The sequence below is a fragment of the Elephas maximus genome, chromosome 5, assembly GCF_024166365.1.
Source record: "Elephas maximus indicus isolate mEleMax1 chromosome 5, mEleMax1 primary haplotype, whole genome shotgun sequence".
NCBI lineage: Eukaryota > Metazoa > Chordata > Mammalia > Proboscidea > Elephantidae > Elephas > Elephas maximus.
The window spans coordinates 104,054,091-104,080,410 of NC_064823.1; the positions used below are offsets into that span (position 1 = coordinate 104,054,091).

The 26,320-nt window shown below is 40.6% G+C and overlaps 1 protein-coding gene across 1 annotated transcript; it reads left to right on the forward strand.

The window, feature by feature from the left end:
* The first annotated feature begins 460 nt into the window (after positions 1 to 460).
* Positions 461 to 12,206, forward strand: NOA1 (nitric oxide associated 1). Its single transcript, XM_049886215.1, has 7 exons — positions 461 to 1,698; positions 3,475 to 3,639; positions 5,127 to 5,335; positions 7,830 to 7,961; positions 8,951 to 9,067; positions 10,502 to 10,622; positions 10,870 to 12,206. The coding sequence occupies exons 1-7, from the start codon at positions 549 to 551 to the stop codon at positions 11,076 to 11,078; spliced, it is 2,103 nt and encodes a 700-aa protein (XP_049742172.1). The 5' UTR covers positions 461 to 548; the 3' UTR covers positions 11,079 to 12,206.
* The last annotated feature ends 14,114 nt before the right edge of the window (positions 12,207 to 26,320 follow it).

Consider the following 26,320-nt stretch of genomic DNA (forward strand, 5'->3'; position numbering starts at 1 on the left):
GCAAATTCTGACACGACGCCTCTAGTGGCTGTTCGCTAGAACTCCTCGTACTGTTTGAGGGTATTCGGCCAGTGCAGGTTTTTTTTTATTGTGTGCACACTCTGAGTGTTGTTGCGCAAATAATGATTTTTTTTTTTAGCCAAGGTGTATTAATTTAAAAAGTGTTATTAATAAAAGGCTTTCGTTGCGGCCCTGCTTCTGCGACACTCGTTTTATTTTCTGCACTTCTGAAGACCAAAAAACACGCAAGCTTTTAAAATGTAATTTATTAAGAGCAGGGTATGCTAGCGGTGGAGCGTTGAAGGAATCTGAATAGTTCAAAGCATGCACTATCCTCTTGTGGCAGCTAAGTGAGTATTTAGGTCCCAGATTCGTGGCCTCAAAGCCTTCCAATCGCGAGAACTCACGGAATTCAAAACGGGAGGAGGAGCCAGAATGATAGCTCCCAGACACCCCGGGGTTTTCGACTCGCGTTTGCCTCGCGCCTCGGTCCCGAGTGCGCATGTGCGGAGGTGGCTCCGCCCTTTTGCCCAGGTGCCGCGTTTCTCATGCTGCCCGCACGCCTAACCCGTGAGTTGTTCCTCTCGTTGTTGCGGGCCTCAGCTCCTGTGGTAGTGCGCCATGGCCTCCGGGAGCCGCTGCTCGAGAGAGGATACGCGGCCGCCTACTCCTTCCAGCACCCCTCCGGCCTGGGACGTGGGCTTTCTTATGGCCCGACGGCGACTGGGGGCTACGGAGGAAGGACTGACATGGAGGAGCAATTTCTGTTCCCTGAGTACGTCGCGGAGCCGGAGCCCGCGCCGACCCCCGAAGAGGAGCTGCAGCAGCAGCTGCAGCGGCAGGAGGAGGAGGAGCGAGAGAAGCAGCAGCGGCGGGAGGAGCGACGCCAGCAGAAGCTACGGGTCAGCCGCCGGGTGCACCCGATCGTAGGGCACCCAGACGCGGCGGTGCCGCCCAGCGGCGTGAACTGCTCAGGCTGCGGGGCGGAGCTGCACTGCCAGAACCCCGACGTGCCCGGCTACCTGCCCAGCGAGAAGTTCCTCAGCGCCGCGGCGCAGGCCGACGGCGGGCTGGCGCGGACCGTGTGCCAGCGCTGCTGGCTGCTGGTGCACCACCGGCGCGCTCTGCGCGTGCAGGTGAGCCGCGAGCAGTACCGGGAGCTCGTGAGCTCCGCGCTCCGACGGCCGGGTCCCGCACTGGTGCTCTACATGGTGGACCTGCTCGACCTGCCCGACGCCCTGCTGCCCGACCTGCCGGCGCTGGTGGGCCCCAAACAACTGATCGTGCTGGGGAACAAGGTGGACCTGCTGCCCCAGGACGCCCCCGGCTACCGGCGCCGGCTCCGGGAGCGGCTGTGGAACGACTGTGCCCGCGCCGGCCTCCTGCCGCCTCGTAGGTACCGAGGGCCACAGGGCCCCGGCGGAGACGGCCCTGGGGACCCGGAGGAAAATCCGAATCCGTCGGCCAAGCCCCGCACGGTACTCAGGGACGTGCGGCTGATAAGCGCCAAAACCGGTTACGGGGTCGAAGAGTTGATCTCCGCGCTTCAGCGCTCCTGGCGCTACCGTGGTGACGTCTACCTGGTGGGCGCCACCAACGCCGGCAAGTCCACTCTCTTCAACACACTCCTAGAATCCGACTACTGCATCGCCAAGGGCGCCGAGGCCATCGACAGGGCCACCATCTCCACCTGGCCAGGTGAGCCGTACGAGGCTCGCCCCTTTCGGTTTTTGAGAAGTTGGACTTCTGGTCGTGACCCCAGGCGTCTAGTACAGCATTTGTAATGTCCACCAGGAGGTGCTTACAGTTTTCCCTTTAGAAATTCTTTCCCAACTTTGGTCACAGGTCTCTTTTCTGAGTCATCTTAGTGCTTGGACAATCTGTATGCATTGTAGTAATTTTGTAATAGAACTATTTATGGAGCGTTTCTATGTGCCGGTCACTGTTCTAGGCACTGGAGATACAAAGTTCCTGCTGTCTTGGAGGTTTCCCTTGTAACTTCTTTGTGTGTTTCTCTGAAACGTTATGTTTCCTTTTATGCTCTGAACTTACACCCTTCAGTCCTACTTCTCATATCTTGAGTTTATTCATACAAATGTGAAGTGTGCTATACACACATTTCACATTTTGAAAAATTCAGTGAAGCAATATGATGTGTGGCTCTGTCTAGAAGAAATGTCGATTTTGTGGCTTTAAGAAGTTTCTGTAATCGAAAAATGGGTCATTCTATGAGCCTGTTGGAGGCCTCGTGGCGCAATGGATAAGAGCTAGGCCACTAGTCGAAGGGTTGGCAGTTCAAATCTACCAGCCGCTCCTTGGAAACCCTATGGGGCAGTTCTCCTGTGGGGTCGCTATGAGTCGGAACCTACTTGAAGGCACGTAACAACAACGTGACCCTGTTAGTATTTAACAGTTGGCAATAGGGTCACTATGAGTCAGAATCGACTGAAAAGGCAACAGGTTTGGTGGAGTTTTTTTGTTTGTTTTTTTGGTTTAATCTTTTGTGGGTACTAACTGTCCCAGTTTTTCCTTTGAAACTAGAATTGAGCTTTGGCAAGCTTTTTTCTTTCTCGGCCTTGAACTTTATTGTTTTGGTTTTGTTTTGTTGTATTGTGCTTTAGGTGAGGGTTTACAGCACAAATTAATTTCTCATTCAAAAATTTATACACAAATCATTTTGTAATGTTGGTTGTAGTCCCCACAATGTGACAGCATACTCCCCCTTTCCACCCCGGGTTCCCTGTGTCCATTTGTCCAGTTTTCCCATCCTTTTCTGCCTTCTCATCTTGCTTTTGGGCACTAGTTGCCCATTTGGTCTGGTATACTTGATTGAACAAAAAAAAAATTGTTATTTAGGCCTGTCTAATCTTTGTCTGGAAGTTGGAGTTCGGAAGTGGCTTCAGTTCTGAGTTAGCAGGGTTTCTGGGGGCCATAGTCTCGGGGGCTCCTCCAGTCTCTGTGAGACCAGTAAGTCTGGTCTTTTTTGTGTGAACTTGAATTTTGTCCTACATTTTTCTCTTGCTCTGTCCAGGACGCTATTGTGATCTCTGTCAGAGTGGCTGGTGGTGGTAACCCGGCACCATCTAGTTCTGAGCTCAGGCTAGTGGAGGCTGTGTGTGGTTCATTTGGTCCATTGATCTTTTGGGCTAATATTTTCTTTGTGTCTTTGGTTTTCTTTCTGCTTTGAACTTTGGTTGAATTATACAGGAAAGTGCTTCTATGCATGGTGAATATGGAAAGAAATCAGATCTGCAAATTTTGGATTCAAATCCTGAGCCAATCTGAGCCTGTTTTTTCATCTGTAAAATGGGAATAATTTTATAGAGGGTTATCACAAAGCTTAAGTGAGATAAATCACGGTATCCAACACAGTGTAACTCTTCAAAAATGTTAGTCGTTCCCCGCCCCGCGCGTTTCTTTTTTTTTTTTTTGGTACAGCATTTATAAAAGCCCACTTATTCTTTGGTATTTTAGGTACTACATTAAACCTTCTGAAGTTTCCTATTTGCAACCCAACGCCTTATAGAATGTTTGAAAGGCAAAAGAGGCTTAAAAAAGATGCAAGAAAAGCTGAAGAAGATCTTACAGAGCAAGAACAAAATCAACTTAATCTCTTGAAAAAGCATGGTTATGTAGTAGGTAAGCATCTTCCGTAGGAAAGCTGTTGTTGGTTCTGTGCTAAAATTCTTCGGAGTGCCACCTGAAATACAGCTGTCGTGGGCTAGCTAGTTTTTGTGGAGAAAATAGAAGCCCTTCAGATGCAAAGCTTCTCTTTGGAAACCCAGAGGTTAGTACGCTGGGACCATAGTTACTTGGAGGAGTCCAGAAAAGAAACCATGCAATAGCTGCTGCCCTAGCCATTGTCAGCAGTAGAAACATTTCCTCAGGAGGCACCCTATTCAATGCAGACCATTACAGGTAGTGAAGGTGATTCCCTGCAGCAGCTTTAAATTAATCTGTCCTCCTTTTCTTGGTATCTGTTTCCAGCCTTTCATTAATAAAAACAGTTTGATTTCCAACACCACACTACCCCCAACACTACACAGCCAGTTGTACACTTGATCATTGCAACAGTCTGACTCCCACTGCCTTTGGGGAAAAAAGCAAAGTTGGTATCGTGGTCTTATTTCCATAGATTGTAGTTAACATTAGTAACTTTTTTAAGGCAAACATAAAATTTACCTATCTGACACACAGTGTAGGGGAAGTCAGCACAACTGGACTAAACCAAAAGCTAAGAAGTTTCCCGAACACAACCAAATACTTCAAGGGACAGAATAGCAGGGGCAGGGGTCTGGGGACCATGATTTCGGGGGACATCTAGGTCACTTGGCCTAAAAAAGTTTATTAAGAAAATGTTCTGCATCCCACTTTGGTGAGTGGCATCTGGGGTCTTAAAAGCTAGCAAGTGGCCGTCTAAGATGTATCAATTGGTCCCAACCCAACTGGAGCAAAAGCAAATGAAGAACACCAAAGGCACATGGAAAATATTAGCCCAAGGGACAGAAAGGGCCACATAAACCAGAGACTCCATCAGCCTGAGACGAGAAGAACTAGATGGTGCCTGCCTACTGCCACTGACCACCCTGACAGGGAACACAGAGTCCCTGATGGAGTAGGAGAAAAGTGGGGTGCAGAACTCAAATTCTTGTAAAAAGACCAGACTTAATGGTCTGACTGAGACTGGAGAAACCCCAGAAGACATGGCCCCCAGACTCTGTTAACCCAGAACTAAAACCATTCCTGAAGCCAACTCTTCAGACAAAGAGTGGACTATGAGACATAAAATGATACTCGTGAAAAGTGTGCTTCTTAGTTCACAAGACTAAATGGGTAGCTACTGTCTGGAGGTGAGATGAGAGGGCAGAAAGGGATAGGAGCTAGTTAAATGGACATGAGAAATCTGGGGTAGAAAGGGGGGTGTGCTGTCACATTACAGGGATAGCAGCTACGGTCACATAATGTGTGTATAAATTTTTGTGTGAGAAACTAAAGCTGTAAACTTTAACCTAAAGCAGAGTAAAATAAAAATAAAACTAATTTAGCCATTAAAAAAATTTTTTTTTACCTGTCTGGAGTCAAAATCTTTAAAGCAGCGATAATAATGTCCCTATAACTTGTTTTAGGAAGAGTTGGAAGAACATTCCTGTATTCAAAAAAACAGAAAGGTGAAGCTACCTTTACGTTTGATGCTGATTCACTTGCCTTTGACATGGAAAATGAACCCCCCATTGTGGTTGAAGACAAACCCACCAAAGGAGTAGAATTGACACCACAAGATGTGAAGGATGCCCACTGGTTTCATGACACCCCTGGAATTACAAAAGAGAACTGTGTATGTATTTGGTTTCTTTCAGAAACATTGACAGACAGTTGCAAAAGTACTTTCTTAATTGGCAGAAGGTATATTTTCATTTTAGACTCAGTTATGATTCATGTGCAAAGGCAGTTCAGGGATGAATCACATTCTATATTCCATTTGGTAGCCATCACTGCAGACAGCCTTCTTGTATTATCATTATGGGTGTCACCTTAAAGGGAGATATTTATAGAAGCCTAGATTTGAGGTTGAAAGAAACATTAAATATCACTGCAGTTTTACCCCTTACTCCGTGCTTGAGTTACCTCTTTAAAATATCCATCAAGAGGTCATCCTACTTGAAATAAGGAGTGACTCTCCATCAGCTGAAGCAGTATCACATTACCTCCCAACATGACGCATTTGATCTTTGGCCTCTCTGTGTTGAGGTGAACAGTCTCCCTTTAACCTGTACCTGTTTGTTTGTCAAAGCCATACGGAACCAATGTAATGACTACTTCCTTTGCCAGACCTTGAAATATTTTAGAATGTACTGTCCTATCTCTTCCTCACTCTGTTGCTACCCTTTCGTTTGTTTATCCAGCTAAACACTGTGCTGACTCATAATCCAGATTATTTGTCTTCATGTCCTACAGCTGTTCTCTCTAAGAGACGGGATCCAGGCTGTTCATCATCCCAAGCCTCTTTTCAGAATGTTTTCTATTTGTTTTTGTTCTTAAAGTATGACACTGAGTACTGAATTTCCTGTATAAGTGCCCTCAGACGAGCATACTTTAGGATAGGATTAACTCCACCTGTCTTGCCCTCATAAGCCTTTGGAATCCAGTTGCAGAATCATGGGCAACTTTGATTTTATCTTGTTAAATTCAGTCTGTACCCTACTCTGTTATATACTCATTAAATCTCACAACTTTTTATTCATTTGCAGTTTTAATCTTCATCCAGTCATTGATTGATTTCGGTATGTGTCGAGGATACAGCCTTGCAAGAAACATCCATTAGCCAGCATCCTTTGAATCTGGTTATGGAGTTTCTGAGTCACCTAAGTATCTCTGGTGGGCGGGGGGGGAGGAAATCAGTGGTTTCTTAGGTACTTTTCCTTCCTTTGCCTCATCTGGATCGCTTACTATTCCATTCTCAGAATTATATTCTAGCTGGTGCCCAAGTCATAGGATCATGTAGATCTTTAACTCCTTTGTCTCCCTAGAGTAATTGTTAGGTAGTCTGGGTGGAGCGAACAGTTATAAGCGCTCAACAGCTAGTCACTACTAGCCAAATTTTGGTGGTTCAAACCCCACCCAAATGCACCACCTTGGAAAATAGGCCTGTGGATCTGCTCCCAAAAGGTCACAGCCTCGAAAACCCTATGGAGCAGTTCTGCTCTGTACACATGGGGTCGCCATGAGTTGGAATCAACTCAACAGCAACAACAACAAAAAGAACAATTATTTGTGCACAGGCTTTCCTTTCTTAGCAATCTGTAACTTCAGTGTAAATGGACTGCTTTCTAATTATGGCCTCTCACCTTAACTTCATCAACTAATTCTTCCCTTTCAGACCCAGTTAGGTCTGGGATAGCAGTTACTTTTAGTCACTCTTGTGAAGTAGATCAGAAAGGCAAGAATTTGCAGGATATTTTTGCCAGCAGAATGAGACCCTCAGGTTATTAGAAGAGTCTCCCAGCACTAGTAGTTTGCTTCTGTGCCATTACGCTCATTTGAGGCTGTGAGCCAAAGTTTCCCAAACTAACCAAGGAACTCCATTGTAAAGTGGAAGTATTAGGCCCTCAGCTTAAAAGGGCTAAAAGGTTTCTTTATCCATTTTTTTACCTTCTCTATTCATTTTTTTTAACCAGATTTTGATTCTTTACATCTTAACAGAATTTTGTACTTCCTGGTTTTCCTTTTCTATTTTTTCTAGTCTGTTTAGAAACTCTTCATCCTTAGAAGCAACAGGATTCATTACCTTCTCTTTTTTTTTGCTGAATATTTGAAGGAAATTGAGAATCAGAATCTAGAGATTTTTCAGGCTCTCTACCTGCTCCTTGAGTTGATGACCATTTTGTATTTAATGCGTACATGGTTACCACTGGGATGCAAGGTAGCATATTCTGTTACCTTCAGCTGAAAACCACTGCTCCTTAGAAGCTTTGAAGGGGAGAGCATACTATTCAATTTGCAATTAAATCAGCAGTGTTTTCAGGCTCACACTGATTTTGACATTGAGGGGAGGGGAGGGATTTGCTGGTAGCATTGGAAAGTCCCATACTCTTGAAAAATTATTTTGCCCTCCCTCAGGTTTGAGTTGTGAAAGTACTAAGAATAGAACCATCAGTAAATTGAGATTAATTTAGACAGGAAAAAAATACATAAAATTTATGTGTAGCAAATTCTGACGGTTTATTGGATAGTCTGGAATGGTAACTTTTCATTATTTTTTACCTTCCAGGTAAGTCATATTTTATTTTCAGTAAAAGTAATTCTCTAAAAATCTGCTATTTGCTTCACAGATTTTAAATCTTCTAACAGAAAAAGAAGTAAATGTTGTTTTGCCAACACACTCTATTGTTCCAAGAACTTTTGTGCTTAAACCAGGAATGGTTCTATTTCTGGGTGCTATAGGCCGCATAGATTTCCTGCAGGTAAGGAAAGTCTGTACCATTTAAAAAAAAAAAACTAAGTGTTGGGGCTTAAGTATTCCAGGAAAAAATGGGGGAAGGGGCTAAGAAATCAGTCATATGAATAAGACCAGCAAAATGTTGATAAGTAGGTGATGAGTATGTGGGGGTTTGATTTACTATTTTTTGTATGTTAGAAAATTCCCATAATAAAAACTTAAGGGGAAAAAAAAAATGCCTTTCCCACTCTAAACAAAGGGACTAGGCCTTAAAAACTGTATCTTCAATGGGATGTTGAATGTCCCATACAGCTTGCGTTTAGACAAGATAGTACTGTTCTTTTCCTATGGTGGTGTTTCATGTAGAAATCGTAGGTCAGACCTTTAGGTACAGGGTAGGTATGCATTAAATAAATTCTAGGCTTTTTTTATATCATGGCATGTATGCTTTTATATGTATGTTTTTGTTTGGCATTAATCTGCATACCATCATTTAGGGGATCTAGGAGGTCTGTAGAATTGTTCCCTGTTTTACCAAAGTAAGGGGGGAAAGGAAAATGAAATATGAGTGTCTTCAACAATACCAAATGAAATTTACAGGACATTGCAGTAATAAGTTTCTTGGGTTTTATAGTCATAACTTATTGAAAGTATAGCATTACACATTTAGAATCCTTATATACCTCATTAAGATCCACAGAATATCAGTTTTTACATAGAGACAGTTAAAGGGAACAGTATTTCCTCTTTGATTTTAATAATAGTAGTTTGTTTTTAAATGATATAAACAAAGCTGTGGAAGCATAGTTTTCCAATGGATTGCTAAAAGGCACTGTTTCCATATTGTGCCATCTTTTTAGGCATTATCGTTTGATTACAGCTGCCCTATCAGAGTAATACTCATAGAAGGAGCTTGATTTTTTTTTTTTTTTTTTGGTAATTGATTTTACCGTGTAATGTGCTGGTTTTGCAAGATTTTATTGTATAAAGTAACTTCTTTCTTCCTTTCTCAAGGGCAATCATTCAGCTTGGTTTACAGTTGTGGCTTCCAACATCCTTCCTGTACACATTACTTCCTTGGACAGGGCAGATGCTGTGTATCAGAAGCATGCAGGTCATACCTTACTGAAGGTAAGGTGACACACTTCGATGATTGCATATAGTTATATGAACATATAGCATGATAGTCCCATAGCCCTGCAAAGAAACCTTTATTGGATAGAGCAGTCTTTGCTATACTGTTAGCCAGCTCCTCCCTCACCTATAAAGTGAAAGGACTGCATAAGAAAAAAGGAGTTGATTTGGCCTACTCCTAGAATAGCTACAGAGCTGTGCCTTCTCTAGACTGCACTGCCCAGTACGGTAGCCATTAGCCACATGTGGCTATTTAAATTTTTAAAAATTAGTTTAAATTTAAATATTAACCACATTTCAAGTGCCCAGTAGTCACATCACTGCAGAAAGTTCCATTTGACAATGCTGCTCATAACAGGAGGGAACATTATGGATTTTGTCACAATTGTGGGAATTTGGGGTACTACCCAGGTCTAGTGAGTAGAGGCCAGAGATGCTGCTAAGCATCCTACAATGCACAGGACAGCCCCTCACAACAAAGAATTATTTGGCCCAAAATAGCGATACAAACCAGGTCGCATTATTCCTTTTTGATCTTTGTTCTCTCCGACTTTTAATTCTTTGGTAGTTCCACATTACTTAGAGAAGCCTAAACTGTAAATCCCTGAGCTCATCAACCCTTTTCCAGTTTTTTGTATCTGTACGTGTGCTTATCCTTCTTCCCGGAATACCTTTCTACTGAGTAACTTCAACTCATTCCTCAAAATACTGCCCACATATTACTTCTTCACTAATGTCCTTGACCCAAAACACATTAACTACACCTCTTGCCACAACCATAGCACTTTATATATGTCTCTCATATCACATTCTCACCGTGTATTTGTTTATAAATCATTTCCCCCATCTGATATTGAGGGCAGGGACCATATTGGAACATCTGCCTTTGTGCCCCTCATGCCTAACATGGGACGTAGTAGGTGTTCATGATAAGCATTCATTTATTAATGAGTGGATGGATAAATAATTATCAGGTTCCTTCCAATTCATGGAAACATCTCCGTTATACATGTACCATTGGCTAGTCATGAGGCAGAAATTAATCTTCATGGCCAGGACTGTAACAGTCGAGGTATTTGGAAGGACATTGCCTTAATTGCCCAACACTACTCTATGTAATAAAGTCCTATAGAGGGCTATGAAAACAGTAAACTAATAAAACCCAATTCTACCCTCAAGAGGTTACCACCATATGCCTGCCTAACATGTGGCCCTTGGCACTGGAATTTATGCTTTTCATCATAGACACAGAGCTCCCATGCTTTTCAATTGACCTTGGAAGTGATTTGGAGTTTTTTCAACAGTTGAATGCTTAAAAGGATTTTCTTCTTGATCCCTGTAGAGATCATCTTACTAGCGATTTACTTAATATCAGAGTTATAGGGGATTTTATTTGAACTTCGAAGCATTTTCATTTTATTTCAATGAAAGGTTCCAATGGGTGGAGAAGAGCGAATGGCAGAATTTCCTCCTCTTGTTGCTGAAGACATCACATTAGAAGAAGGACTTGGGGAATCTGAAGCAGTGGCTGACATCAAGTTTTCCTCCGCAGGTAAGTTTATACCAAGCATGTTTTAAAAGTTACATGAAGTAACCTTATGACTTAACATAGTACAATAGTGTAATTTTATAGAAACGTGTATCTTGCATAAGCTGAGTATTTTAAGGACTACATAAGAAGTTTTAAAAAGAAAGTGAAAGAGCACAGCCTCCTTTTGTGCTCCGTTTTGAGCTTTGGTTTGGTGTTTTCAATAAATGATTGCTAACCCCATTTTGTGTTCTGTTGCATGCCTGCATAGGTTGGGTTACAGTAACACCTCAATTTAAAGACAGACTGCATCTCCGAGGCTATACACCTCAAGGAACGGTTCTGACGGTCCGGCCCCCTCTCTTGCCATATATTGTGAACATCAAAGGAAAACGCATCAAGAAAAGTGTGGCCTATAAAACCAAGAAGCCTCCTTCCCTTGTGTACAACCTGCGGAAGAAAAAACAGTTAAGTGTATGAGGCTGACCTTGTTCACAATGAATATTTACCGAACATAACTGTACATTGGATTATATTAAATACAACTATTTTTATAATAAAGCCCCCCTCCTCCCAACTTTAGAGATCTTAACAGATGGCCTTTTAAACTACTTAGACTGTGCCTGTCTGTAATATAATGAGCTTATAAATACATGTGATTTTTTGTAAGCTGTGTATGTATCAGTGACCCAAATACGCCTTAAAAAGGAGACCTGTAAAGGGCCACATGAACTAGAGACTTATATCATCCTGAGACCAGAAGAACTAGATGGTGCCCGGCTACAACCAGTGACCGTCCTGACAGGGATCACAACAGAGAACCCCTGAGGGAGATGGAGAACAGTGGGATGCAGACCCCATAATCTCATAAAAAGACCAGACTTAATGGTCTGACCGAGACTAGAAGAATCCCGGCAGTCATTGTCCCCAAACCTTCTGTTGGCCCAGGGCAGGAACCATTCCCGAAGACAACTCATCAGACATGGAAGGGACTGGACAGTGGGTTGGAGAGAGATGCTGATGAAGAGTGAGCTACTTGTATCAGGTGGACACTTGAGACTATTGGCATCTCCTGTCGAGGGGAGATGGGAGCGTAGAGAGGGTTAGAAACTGACAAAATGGTCACGAAAGGAGAGACTGGAAGGAGGGAGCGGGCTGACTCATTAGGGGGAGAGTAAATGGGAGTATGCAGTAAGGTGTACATAAGCTTATATGTGAGAGACTGACTTGATTTGTAAACTTAAAGCACAATAAAAATTATTTAAAAAAAAAAAAAGAGACCTGCTACATTCAAGTTTCTCCCACCATTTTTTTTTTTAATTGACACCAGTTGTGATTTCTTCCTATTTGGAGTCTACAGTTGACAGTTTAGCAGTTGGCATATGAAAAAATGGCAGAAAACCAGTTTCTCTAAATACATTGGCTGAAATAGTGCGTACGTGGCTCTGCTCCGTATAGTCATCCAAGGATTCCGTTGGTAGAACACTGCATGGCTTCCATCCCCAAGTATAAGGTGGTCATTCAAATTGTCATCATTTCCCAAGAAGTGGGAAGATGGGGACAGAATGGAAGGCAAGCAACTTCCCTATTTAAAAGAAGGAGAAAAAAGAAAAAAAAAAAAGTTGCAAATATCACTTCAGCTCACACAGCTCGTTGGTCAACAGTCACATGGCCACACTTACCCACAGGGAAACTGGGAAAAAGGAATCATTTCAGGTTTTTATTAAGGAAAGAAGGGGAGAGTGGATTCTGGACAACAATTAGAAGGCCACCTTATACAATTTAAAAATGCCTTAACAGCTTAGGTAAAAGAATTCAAGCTATATCTTTTCTGCAACTGTAAGAGCACTTGAACCATTGTGTTTACATTTGCCTGTGTTATATTTAACCTGTTAAACCTTGGGTAACATTTACTATAGTTAAACCTAAGAAATACATCAATCGGAAGTCAACCTTTTGTTATCCCTAGGTGAGTAAGTAGTACTACAGCTGTTCACAACAAATAATTGGCAAGTCAAGTCCTAGATCCTAATGTTGAAATAAATGCTAGATGAATAAGCTGGGCTGAAATGCAGTCAGATGCATGAACTTCTTGAAGACTCTGAGGTTTGACATAAAGGTAATAGAGATACGTATTTTCTGCCAGTCTGTGGGTTGTTGTGTGGGAGCCCCTACATATTTCACACTTTCCTGCCTTTCCTTCTACCGCTATTCTCAATAACTCCTCTTAGAATAAAGATAAAGGAAAAAATTTTGAGATGCAACCTGTAATAACTTTGTATATCTCATTTTCATAGTCTTTCAAAATGGGCACTTTGGGTTTCTTGGGAAAGAGAATATTTTTTTTTGTCTGCAAAACTTTGTGCCTGGCATCCCAGGTCCCCAGACACTGATTTCCTGTAGCAACTGCCTCTCCCCTCCCCCCCACCAGTCATTGTGACACCCAAAAAGAACCCTCAATATTTCCCAGTGTACTTCTAGAGGATGGTGGCTTCCCAAATTGAGAAACCTGATTGGAAGTTGATTTCTAGTTATTTTGCTTGTTTCATTTTGTAGAGAACAAAATACCACTCATTTGTATGGCCATTATATTTCTATCTTCTGTTGAGAACAAGAGTTCCTAATTTAGAGCTAATACCTGAATCTATACATAGAATGAAGAAAATATGGTATATTTGGCATTTTTAGAGAAATACAGAACCTCAAAACTAACATGGTTATTACCCTGACAACTTGGGTATCTTAGAAAGCAGAACATTCCTTCTTCTCTCCAGGCTTTTAGGCCTCTTGACTAGCAAAGATTCTATTTTTAAATGTCCATAGATCATATTCTTAGGTCTCGTTTACCTCTAAAATTCAACAGTTTTGTTTCATAAAGTTGGACTCTACCTAAAAATGTTCCAAGGTACCTTTCTAGGAGTTTTGAATAGTTCAATTTGCTAAGTTTAAGTTTCTTTAGTTATATTAATCTCTTTGGGTCTTAATTTTCTCACCTATGAAACTAGTTCACGTTGAAGGGTTCCCAGTTCTATTCGTTTATAATTCTGACTAAAAACAGGCAGGAAAGCAAGCCAGGGAAGGGTGGTTACAATAACTCAGAAAAGACACCCTGTGCCTAGACTTAGTTGAGGGCCTTTGCTATGACCTGGTATTAACTTACTCCATGTTCTTCCAAACTAATATAGCCCAGGGTTACTGCTGGACTATTCTGTGCTCCACCGTGGATTTTAAGAAAATTCTGTTAACAACAGTTTTGGTTTTTGAGCATTAGCCAGTTTGTTGATACCTCTTAATCCATTAATCTGAGTATGGAGACCTCCCTGGAATCAGTAATCATTTACACTATGGTGAGGTTCTGGAGGTAGTGGGCCCTTTAATGGCAAAATGTCAGGACATCCCCCTCACTTCCACGGAATAGAGGTTGTTTTGAAAGCAACTGAGCAAGTTTATACTAGATTGTTTACCAAGCTCTGCAGCCTTTGCGGTGTTAAGCATGTCACACCTCTCTAGTATTAAAGACAGTCAAAGGAAGTGAAACGTGCCATCAAAGGCTTTATGACTGCTATGATACAACAGGCTGAAAGTTGTGTTTTTAAAAATTTGCACTTAGAAGTAATCTCTGCTTTCCTACCTCTGATAAAGCTAGAGTAACAGCATCCTCTTCAAAGTTACTGAAACAGACTGAAGTTGTAATGTACTTTGTATTTTTAAGCACCATAAATGCCAAGCCCTACGAATCTCCAGGGCTTTACTGGTAGTTTCCCAGTGTTTAACTTCGTGTATGTTACTTGCGACACTCACTTCCCGTGACAACCGAGGAGAAGTGGAAGGCAGATGCCGTCCTGTGTGCTTGTGTTTCTTGGTCATTAGGACACTTCCTGCAAAATGGAGATCAAGCCTCGTTTCTGCAGATGACTAACTTGGAGCCCCAGCTGTGGCAGCCACAGCAGAGCTGTGTACTGCTTCACCGAGCAGGCCCCCAGTGCTCAAGCTGCGGCAGGCTGTTTCGGAGACAGCCTCTGATCATTTACCCTGGCCTCCCTCCCACTTGGCTCTGCGTCGTGGAGCAATAGAATCATTTCCACTCTTTCTCCGACTGTTCCATTTTCTCTTGGCTGCTTTCCTCCTCCCAGGGGGATTGTTTTCTCTCAACTGTCAAAGAGTAATGTTTAAACATGAAAAGCAAGGCTTCAAATTCATGTGAATCCAATAAATAGTACCTCTGTCCACTCTTAATGTCTCTCCATGGTGTAATGCCCTGTGGGGGTGGGGAATGGTTCAGGATTACTATTTTAACACCATGTCGGAATGATGCCTCACCTTCTCCCTTCATGTCAAAGGGCATCTTTATTCTCTCATGTAGAGAATAGCTCCCCGGGTTTCATGACCTGAATACTCCAAAGTATATCTACATCATCCTCAAAACACCCACTGCTTAGATCTCCAGGTTCCTGTTTTCCAAAAGCAGCGTTTTACTTCCCAAGTAATTCTCAGAATTTCCCTTCTGGATAGTCCAGCTAGAAGAAGAGTTTATTTGGTATTGATATTCTCACTGGAAGATGGAGTAATAGGTAGATACTTAATCACAGACATTGTCAGTAAATCTGAGAAAAATAAGACCACAAAAAAAAAAAAATAAGTGAATCACGTGTCAGGTGACTTTGAAAGCAAAAGATTGCCAAGATTCTTCCTGACTTTTCATTAAGTCATTGGAAAATAGTAGGCATTTAATGCATGAATGAATTAGGAGAGTGAGGGGTTTTTGTCTGTGTGGCTAGCTGGTTTTTGCCTTCCCTGGAAAATAGGAAAAGAGGAGACTTAAATTCTGTGTAGTAGCATTTACACTTATTCTAGAGTTTCTTCCTTCCCTGCATAAAGACAGCACTTTGCATTCAGGAAGTTGTATTTCAGACTACTTATAGTTACTATAATCATAACATAGCCCATATACCTTCTTTTTATTCTTTTATATTCTTATATAATTCTTATAATAATCATAGTAGCTACCCCTTATGTAGCACATGGTCCAGGCACTGTTTTAAGTGCTTTATATATATTAACTCAATCCTTATAACAACCTCATGCTGTAGGTGCTATTACCCCCTACATTGGGTGTAATTTATTTAGTGTTTCCTAGATAAGAAAACTGAGGTAAAACTAACTTACCCAGGGTCACACAATTAAGTGAGCTGTGATTCAAACACAACCAATCTAGCTCCACACTATGACTTTTTTTTAATTATACAGTTAAATTGATTTTTTTTTTCCTCTTGATGTACAGTTCTATGGAAGGAGCTCAGATGGCACAGTGGTTAAAGAGCTGGGCTGCTAACCAAAAGGCTGGTGGTTTGAACCTACCAGCCACTCTGTGGGACAAAGTTATGGCAGTTGACTTCCATAAAGATTTACAGCTTTGGAAACCCTATTCTGTCCCTGAGTCATGGGTCGCTATGAGTCGAAATTGACTCAATGGTAGTGAGTTAGGTTTAGTTTTTTGGGGGGTGGGGAAGGAGGGAGGGATTTCTATGGATTTTAATACATGAATAATTTCATTTAACCATCACCATAATCAGGATATAGAATGGTTCCATCAATATTTGTGTTTTTAATCACTACATCATACTGCTTTATATACAAGAACTCATCACAAGTCTAAAGACAAGAACTATTCAACCTTAGAAAGGAAGTTAACCATCTCAGAGAAGAAAGGAAACGTTGAAGGCCTTCAAAGGTAATGACCCATTGCCTTGAGTTTTGTGCTCTTTTAAGAATTATTTATATGGGATCAAAGTGACAACTGCAGCTCAAAAGATTAGATAGGAACCTTAGGGGGCAGTGAATTTATGTTAATGGAGGTGGAACAACTGGAAAAGGGAGGGTGAGAATGGTTGCACAACTCAAAGAATGTAATCTATGTCACTGAATTGTGTATGTAGAAATGGTTGAGTTGGTGTATGCTTTGCTATGTATATTCTCAACAACAAAATAAGAAAAAAAAAAGATAATGACACACAATTTCCTTGGAAACTCTATAACTGTCCCTTAATTCTTTTTGGCTTTCTTTGAATCTTACCATATACAGTTAAACCATAAGTATTTTTCAGTCTATAAATATCTGATGTGCTGTGCAGATCTAAACAGGTACGAGTGTGATCTCCATGCCGTTTTACCACCTCAGATAACTTTAAATTGACTGTACTTTCAGGGCCGGCTGGGAAACTTCATATCGTTAGTGAGCTTGCCAAGTACCACGGACAGATCACAGCATGCGTGGAGATCCTGACCCACAATTCTGATTAAGAAAATAGTAAATTAAATACACAAGAAATTTGGAATGCAAACATCCAAAGAATTACACCACTAAACCATCATGAAAAAAGAGGTTGTAATTATTAATTCTAGCCCTACTAGTGAGAATTACAATAATTAGTGGTCACTATTTTTATTCACAAATCAAATAGCTTCAAAGACCAAATTTTTATTTTGATCCTGAACTTGTTTAAATGGACCTGCCTTTTCTATTTGTGTAGCACTCATACTATTTCCTGTTCCTTGTTACATCTTGACTTTCCAAAAAAAGGGGTTTTAGGTTGTCTAAAAGCTTTTTCTTTTTTTAATTTTATTTTGCTGTTGTTGAGAATATACACAGCAAAACATACACCAATTTAGCCGTTTCTACAAATATAATTTGGTAACATTGATTACATTCTTTGAGTTGTGCAACCATTCTCACCCTCCTTTTCTAGCTTATTCCCCCCTCATTAACATAAACTTGCTGTTCCCAAAGGTTAAGCTAAACTATGGTTTTAATATCAGGGGATATTTTTGGTTTAAGTTTTAAAGACTATCTCAGGGCAATAGTTTCAGGGAGGGGTTCATCCAGCCCCCATGGCTCCAGAAAGTCTACAGTTCATGAGAATTTGAAAATCTGTTCAGCATTTTCCTCCTTTTAATCAGGGTTTGTAGAATCTTTGATCAAAATATTCAGAAATGGTATCTGGGCACCATGCAGTTCTTCTTAACTCATGGCAAAGGAGGCACTTGTTCACAGTGGCAATTAGCCTCACCAATTAAGAGCTTTCTATTATCATCATTCTTTCTCAGCATTTAACATCTGGCTTAACAAAAGTTATTTTTTTCTTGTCTTTGACTTTAATCTCTATGGTTAAATACTCAAAAGGAAGGCAAATCAGAGAAATGCGGACTGCTTTTATTTAAATGTCAGATAAAAAGGCATTTTATTGAAACACTAGCTAAAGAAAATGTCTTTTTCCACTGGATAAATATGCTATTATGCAAATCTAATTCTGAGAAATGTGTTGAAATTTTTCAACATGGGAACATGGACAAGAGACTGTTCAACAAAGGAGAACAATGCATAAACGGTCTCATTTACCCACCAACCTGCCCCATTCATCATGGGTGTCTCTCCTAGGTACAATTGCTCATTTGTTAATTGGAAATGCTTATTTTTTATTGATTAAATTTGAGGACATGATTTGATTTGTGAATCTGTTGCAGAGTAACAACCCCAAAACTTAGTGACTTTAAGCAAGCATTAATTTGCTCGCAATTCTTGGGACTGGCAATTTAGTCTGGGCTCTGCTCAGTAGTTCTTCTGTTCTATGGGTGCGTGCTTGTGCGGACAGTTGACAGGCAGACCAACTTCACTCCATGTCAGGAGCCTCAGTTGGGATGGTTATAAGGGCTGGGAAAGCTGGGCCTCTCTCCATGTGATTGCTCTCTCCACCTAGGGTATTATCCTCAATTCAGGTTTATTCATAAAAGTATTCTGAAAAATATAGCACAAAGCTGGAAGCTGCAATGCCCCTGGGGGCCGAGACTCAGGAGTCAAACCATGTCACGTCTCTAGCATTCTGCTGGTCAAAGCAAGTCACAATGGCAACATAGATTCATGGGGTAAAGAGATAGACAGCAACTCTTGACACGAAGGACTGCAAATAATTTGTGGCCATTTAAATTCACTACAAGGCTTCATTGCTTTGATCACCTTGAGGAAAATGCAGCATAACATGCTATCTCTTCCAACAACCTTTGTTGTTGTTAATTGCCGTCAAGTCCATTCCAATGATCTATATAAAGTAAATCCAATGTAAACCTACCAAATAAGAAATTTGATTCTAATTTAAATTTACCTCAGGAGTCCGATACATAAAGCAGCTATCTGACTGGAAAAAGGGAGGATGGGGGTTATTGACTGTCAATTTCATCATAAATCCTTCAGGAATATTTTCTGTTTTTAAGTGTGTGCATGTATTCCTTTGCTGAATTGAAAAAAAAAATTAATTCCATTCAGATTCAAATCTAAGTTTTCACTACCCCAACCCTGTCCTCCATGAGGCAGCACCTACAGTAACAGAAAGCTCTCTCAGGAAGTCAGCTATCTTGGAAGTCTCTATCACAGGGAAGGTAATAAGAACACAGAAATGAGGGAACTTCATATCTCAAAATAGTACAGGTAGTCCCCAACCTAGCACATATTCGAGTTATGATGAACCATACCTTTTTTTTGGTACATCTTTCATTAGTAATATGTCCTCCATAAAATGTTAAAACATATCTGTAAGTTTATATGTAATGTTTTACCCCCAAAGACAAAGATCAAATTTATAAAGATACTGATACTAAAAGTCAATAATAATGGGGAAAAAATGAGGTATTTGATTTACATCAGAGCCGGCTTATATCAGAACAGGACCCCGTCATAAGTTGGGGACTACCAGTATTCTATTAGTCTCCAAGAAGAAAGAAAGGATGGAGGCTTGAGGTAGAATCCAAGCTGAGGGCCCTAGAGCCCTATGAGCTCTTCCTTTCTCCTCCTGGCTCCACAATCAGGGAGAAGGATGAGGTGACGTGGGGTTGGAAGTGATTTCAGAGCCCTTCTTTTAGCATTGGCCATCTACCAGTATTTCTCAATCTCTTTCCTTGCCTTCCCCCACCCACTCCCAGTCATGCCAGAGCACACTGAGCCCAGGCTGACTTAAGAGGGCAGGAAAGGGGTAAATCATATAGGGGGACCTACTGGCTCAGTGGTTAAGAGCTTGGCTGCTAACCAAAAGCTCAGCAGTTCAAATCCGCCAGCCACTCTTTGGATGGCAGTTCTACTCTGTCCTCTAGGGTCACTGAGTCAGAATTGACTGAACAGCAACAGGTTTGGTTTTTTACTTACTCGTAATCCAGTCTTCAACTCAGTGTTTTACTAGAATTTCATGCTGGTGTTTCTAGAGATTTGATAAAGGATAAATTTAATTTTCTAGCCTGCTATAGCTCCCCACAGGAACCCATGAGTTACTGTTATTGGCAGGGCAAAATTTGGGCATTCCTAGGTCCCTTAAATCCCATCAAAGAATAATAAAATCTTTCAATTTTAAGCCACTAACACTCAACAACCAAAAAGAACAAAAACCAAGTGCATTGCTGTTGAGTCAATTCTGACTCCTGGGGACGCCACGTGTAATAGGGTAGAACTGCTCCATTGAGTTTTCTTTGCTATAATCTTTACAGAAGCAGATCACCAGGTCTTTCTTCCATGGTATACTGGGTGGGTTTGAACAACCAACTTTTAGGTTAGCAGCTGATCACAAACTGCGTTGTGCCACCCAGGAACCTTTTTCACTAATGCTTGGGATATTTAAATACCAACTTCAATTTTATACATACTCTTACTGCTGGTGGGATTGTATAATGGTAAGATCACCATGGAAAACAGTACAGTGCTTCCTCAAAAAGCTAGAAATAGAAATACCTTATGATCCAACAGTCCCACTCCTAGGAATATATCCAAGAGATATAAGAGCAGTGAAACAAATAGACATATGCACACCTATGTTCATTGAGGCATTATTCACAATAGCAAAAAGGTGGAAACGACCTAAGTGTCCATCAATGGATGAATGGATAAACAAACTGTGGTACCTACATACAATGGAATATTACACAACTATAAAGAAACAACATGGATGAATCTTAATGACATTATGCAGAATGAAATAAGTCAATCACAAAAAAACCAAATATTGTATGGTCTCACTATTTAAAAAGTCAAGAATAGATATACACAAAGCAATGTTCTTTGAAATTACCAGGCATGGGAGGTGAGGGAGGGGGCATTATTTTCTACATAGTAGACACTTGTTATTGTTGGCCATGGGAAAGGCAATACTAAATACGGATGAATTCTTACACACCTTCACCAAGGGTAAATAAAGACACTAAGAAGTACACAAGAAAAAGGGACAATTTCAGTAAATGCTACACATATACAATTTTGCAACAACGATAACAACCAAAAAATATGTCTGTGGTTACATAGGTAAATAATATGTATATAGGAAAGCATACGAAAGTACATGTACATGCATGTAAAGGTGTATAAAAATTGTTAAATAAGAACCTAGTTTGCTGTGTAAGCTTTCACCTAAAACAAAATATTTTTTAAAAATCATCTTTAACTCCTATTCAATAGTCTTAACGGGAGAGGGAGGCCTACCACCTAATGTGTCACAAACTTGGAGGGTGGTGGGAGTACAATGGGATTATGTTCATCAAAAGAGGGCACAGGTTAAAATGGTTGAAACAACAAAAAAAAAAGAATTTGAACAACTGTTCCCACCACTTAGTGCAAAAGGGAAATCATAAAGGAAAAAAGAATTAGGTAAAAAGACAGAAACCTAAAGATATGTAAAAGCTTTATGAATTAGTTTCACCGTATACTTACAGAATTGTTAACAGTTTGAAGAAGCCATTTGATTAACACAGCTAATGAAAGCAAGTACACAAGTGCCAAAGTATAACCTTGAAAATTGCAACTGAATTTAAAGATCTCAAGAATAGATTTGATGTGCTAAATACTAATGACAAAGACAAGAAGAGTTATGGGAAGACATCAAGAATATCATATCATACATGAAGAAAATGAAAGGAAGTTGTACACTTGTAAAAATTTGAATCAACAAAAGTTGTGTGACAGACATATTTACAACAATCACACACACTGATACACACACACACAGAGTGGCTGCTGAGGCTCCTTATATACAACCAAACACCTCTTAGGATTTGGTTCCTTGGTTGGGAGGTTTAGAGTCATGGTTTCATGGGACATCCCAGTTAACTGGCCTAATATCTTGTTTAGTATTTTTCTTCCACCTTCTAGTTCATTGTATAGTGCTTGGGGTCTTAAAAGCTTACAAGTGGTCATTCAAGATACAATAATTGGTCTCTATTTGCCTGGACAAGAGAAAGAAGGAGAGTCAGGAATAGGAGAAGGAAATGGAATGTAAGGCTACGTGACTCCATGAATAACTGTCCCCTCTGCCACGAGACCAGAAGAACTGGATGGTGCCCAGCTACCATTACTGAATGTTTTGATCAAAGATTCTATAGAAGAATCCTGATCAAAAGGGGAAAACTACAGAGCAGAATTACAAATTCTCATGGACTCCAGACCATTTAGAGCCATGGATGCTAGGTAACCCCTGAAACTGTTGCCCTGAGATAATCTTTAATCCTTAAACCAAAAATATCCCCTGAAGCCTTCTCAAAACCAAACAATAGTTTAGCTTAACTTAGTAAAGAATGTCTGCCTTGAGCATTAAGCTCCTTTAAGATTTATGTATATGGAATCAAAATGAAAACAGCAACTTGAAAGATTAGATAGGAAACTTAGGGAGCAGTAAGTTTATGTTAATGAGGGAGGAAAAACTCAGAAAACGAGGGAGAGAATAGTTGCACAACTCAAAGAATGTAATCAATATCCCTGAATTCTACATATAGAAACTGCCGAATTGGCATATGTTCTGTTGTGTATATTCTCAACAAAAATAAATTATTTTAAAAAAAGAAAGTGATAGGCCATTAAAAATACAAGCAAGAAGGAAAAAACCAAAATGAATGTCAGAAGAGACAATGAAACTTCCTCTTGAGCACAGTGTAGCTAAAGTAAACAGAAGAAGTGAAGTAAAAGAGCTGAAGATGAGATTGTAAATGGCAGCTCAAGAAGACAAGGTAAAGTATTATGATGAAATGCACAAAGAGCTGGAGTTAGGAAACCAAAAGGGAAGAAAGTGATCAGCATTTCCCAAGCTAAAAGAACTGAATAGAAAATTCAAGCCTTCAGTTGAATTACTGCAGGATTCTATGAAGAATAAATTGAATGACACAGGAAGCATCAAAAGAAGATGGGATATACCGATTCACTGTACTTAAAAGAACTGGTAGGCATTCAACCGTTTCATGAGGTAGCATATGATCAAGAACCACTGGTACTGAAGGAATAAGTTCAAGCTGCATTGGAAGCACTGGTGAAATAACAAGGCTCCAGGAATTCACAGAATACCAATTGAGATGCTTCAACAAACGAATACAACACTGGAAGCATCAAGAAATTTAGAAAACAGCTACCTGGTCAGCTGACTGGAAGAGATCCGTATCTGTGTCCATTTCAAAAAAAATGTGATCAAACGCACTGCAGAAATTATAGAACAATATCATTAAAATCACACGCTAGCAAAATTTTGCTGAACATAATTCAAAAATGACTGTAGCTATACATCAACAGGGAATTGCCAGAAGTTGAAGCCAGATTCAAAAGAGGACATAAAATGAGAGATATCACTGATGTCAGATGGATCTTGGCTGAGGCTGAAAGCAGAGAACGCCAGGAAGATGTTTTCCTGTGTTTTATCAAGTATATGAAGGCATTTGACTGAGTGGATCATAGCAAATTATGGACAACATTAGGAAGGGATGGGAATTCCAGAAAGTTTAACCGTGCTCATGTAGAACCTGTACATGAACCAAGAGACAGTCATTCAAAAAGAGCAAGGGGAAAATGCGTGTTTCTGAATTGAAAAAGGTATGCAGCAGGGTTGCATACTTTTCAATCTGTATATTGAACCAATAATCCAAGAAGCTGAACTATATGAAAAAGAGCGTGGCATCAGGATTGGAGGAACACTCATTAACAACCCACGGTGTGCAGATCACACAACCTTGCTTGCCAAAAATGAAGATGACATGAAGCACGTGGTGATTAAAGTCAAAGACTACAGCCTTCAGTATGGACTATACCTGAGTGTGAAAAAAACAAAAATCCTCACGACTAGGCCCATAAACAACATTATGATAAATAGTGAAGAAATTAAAGTTGTCAGTGATTTCATTCTATTTGGAGCAACTATGTCCATGGAAGCAGCAGTCAAGAAATCAAATAACACATTATATTGGGCAAATCTGATTCAAGACCTCTTCAAAGTTTTAAAAAGCAAAGATGTCACTTGATGACTAAGGTGCATCTGACTCAAGCCGTGGTCTTTTCTATCACCACATATGCATGTGAAAGTTGGACAATGAAAAAGGAAAGCAGAAGAACTGATGCATTCAAACTGTAATGTTGGTGAAGAATACTAAACATACAGTAGACTGCCAAAAGAATGAACTCATTCTTAGAAGAAATACAACCAAAATTCTCCTTAGAAGTGAGGATGGCAAAACTTTGGGTCATTTACTTTGGACACATCATCAAGAAAGACTAATTTCTAGAAAAGGACATCATGGTTGGTAAAGTGGAGAATTGGGCAAAGGCAAGGGAAGCCCTTGGTGAGATGGATTGATGTACTGACTGAAACGACTCAAAAATACCAACAATCATGAAGACAGCACATGACCAGTGTTACAGATTGAATTGTGTCCCCCAAAATTATGCATTGTAAATACTAACCTCTATGCCTGTGGTTATAACCCCATTTGGGAATGGGCTGTCTTTATAAGGTTATTGAGACAGGATTAGTGTAGAGTGGGTCTTAAGTCAATCTCTTTTGAGATATAAAAGAGATTAAACAAGCAAGCCAAAGAAGCAGAGATGGGGTAAGATAGATGCCAAAACACATGGAGATCTCCAAGGAACCATGAGGCAAAAGATAAAGAGACAAGGACCTTCCTCTGGAGCCAACATAGACAGAAAGCCTTCCCCTAGAGCAGCCACTATGAATTTGAACTTCTAGCCTCCTAAAATTTAAATTTCCGTTTGTTAAAGCCATCCACTTGTGGTATTTCTATTATAGCAGCACTAGACATCTAAGACAGAATTTGGCACCAAGAAGTGGGGGTGCTGCTATAACAGATACCTAAAATGTGGAAGTAGTTTTCGAATTGGGTAATGGGTAGAGGCTAAAAAACTTTTAAGGTACCTAATAGTAAAAGCCTTGAAGAGCCGGTTGGTAGAATCATGGTCGTCAAAGGCAATTCTGGTGAGGGCTCAGAATGAAGTGAGGAGCTATAGCGACTCTATTGTCTTAGAGAATACATGCGGCGCCAGCAAGGGAATGTGGCTAGAAATGTAGACATTAAATGTGCTTCTTCCTGGTGAGGCTTTGAAACAAAATGATGAACCTGTGACTGGACAACAAAGGAAGGGCAATGCTTTTTATGCAGTGGCAGAAAACTTGTTTGAATTATGTTCAAATGTTTGGTAGAAGGTAGAACTTGTAAGTGATCAACTTGGATATATGGTGGATGAGATTTCTAAGCAAGATCTTAAAGGGGGCTTGTGGTTTTTCCTTGCTACTTATAGTAAAATACGAGTTGAAAGAGATGGGGTAAGATAGATGCCACGACACATGGGAATTTCCAAGCAACCAGGGAGAGGGAGCTAAATAGACAAGGACCTTCCTCCAGAGGCAACAGAGAGAGAAAGCATTCCCCAAGAGCCGGCGCTCTGAATTTGGACTTATAGCCTCCTAAACTGTGAGAAAATAAATTTGTATTTTAAAGCCATCCACTTGTGGTATTTCTGTTATAGCAGCACTAGACGACTAAGACAACCAGGCAATATTTTGTTCTGTTATACATAACGTCACATAGAAGACAGCTGTCTAGACTGGATAACCTGTACATGATTTGGAGCACCTATATGGCTCCTTGGAAACCATATGGGGCAGTTCTACTGTCCCCTATAGGGCCCCTATGAGTAGGAATAGACTCGACAGCAATGGGGTTTTTTTGTTGTTTTTTTAAGAGGGCAACTAACAATGAAAGTGATCAGATGATCTGCTAAGATTTGGGATCAGGGAACTACAAAGGTCTCAGGGCATATCCAGACTCTACTGTAAAGCACATTTCTGAGTGTGGGGTTAACTTTACCTAACAAATTTGTTCTTTATCCTTGGTTCCTGGGCAATAACCTCTAAAATCTTGGAATTTCCCTGGTGATTGAAGTGTCTTTGATGAGGGCTCGAGACCACATCTTACCTAACAGGTTATGCTAATAAAGTGACTCAGGTCAGGGTTGGCCAGGCTGGAAAGGCCCACTTCATGATATTGGGGGGTGGGGGGTGATGAGTCAATCATGCCTGTCTTAGGCTGGGTTCTCTAGAGAAGCAAAACCAGTGAAATATATTCATGTAAATATATAGATTTATTTCAAGGAAATGGCTCATGCAGTTGTGGAGACTGGCAAGTCCCAAATCTGTGGGTCAAGCGTCAGGTGGAGCCTTCTCCTGACTCATATGTTTACAGGGGCTGACAAACCAAAATCAGTAGGTCAGATGGCTTACATCCCAAGAACCAAGGTCAGAGGATGACGAGTCAGATCAAGAAAGAGAATGAGCTTTGCCAAAACATCCATATATATTGGATGCAAGCCACACCCCCAAGGAAACTCATTTGTATTACTTCTGCTATAGTAAAACTAACATAAATGT

Coding starts and splice junctions, on each gene's coding strand:
- NOA1 (XM_049886215.1), top strand. CDS start 549: ATGCTGCCCGCACGCCTAACCCGTGAGTTGTTCCTCTCGTTGTTGCGG. Junction 3,640..5,126: donor AAAGCATGGTTATGTAGTAG/GTAAGCATCTTC, acceptor AACTTGTTTTAG/GAAGAGTTGGAAGAACATTC. Junction 7,962..8,950: donor GCCGCATAGATTTCCTGCAG/GTAAGGAAAGTC, acceptor TCCTTTCTCAAG/GGCAATCATTCAGCTTGGTT.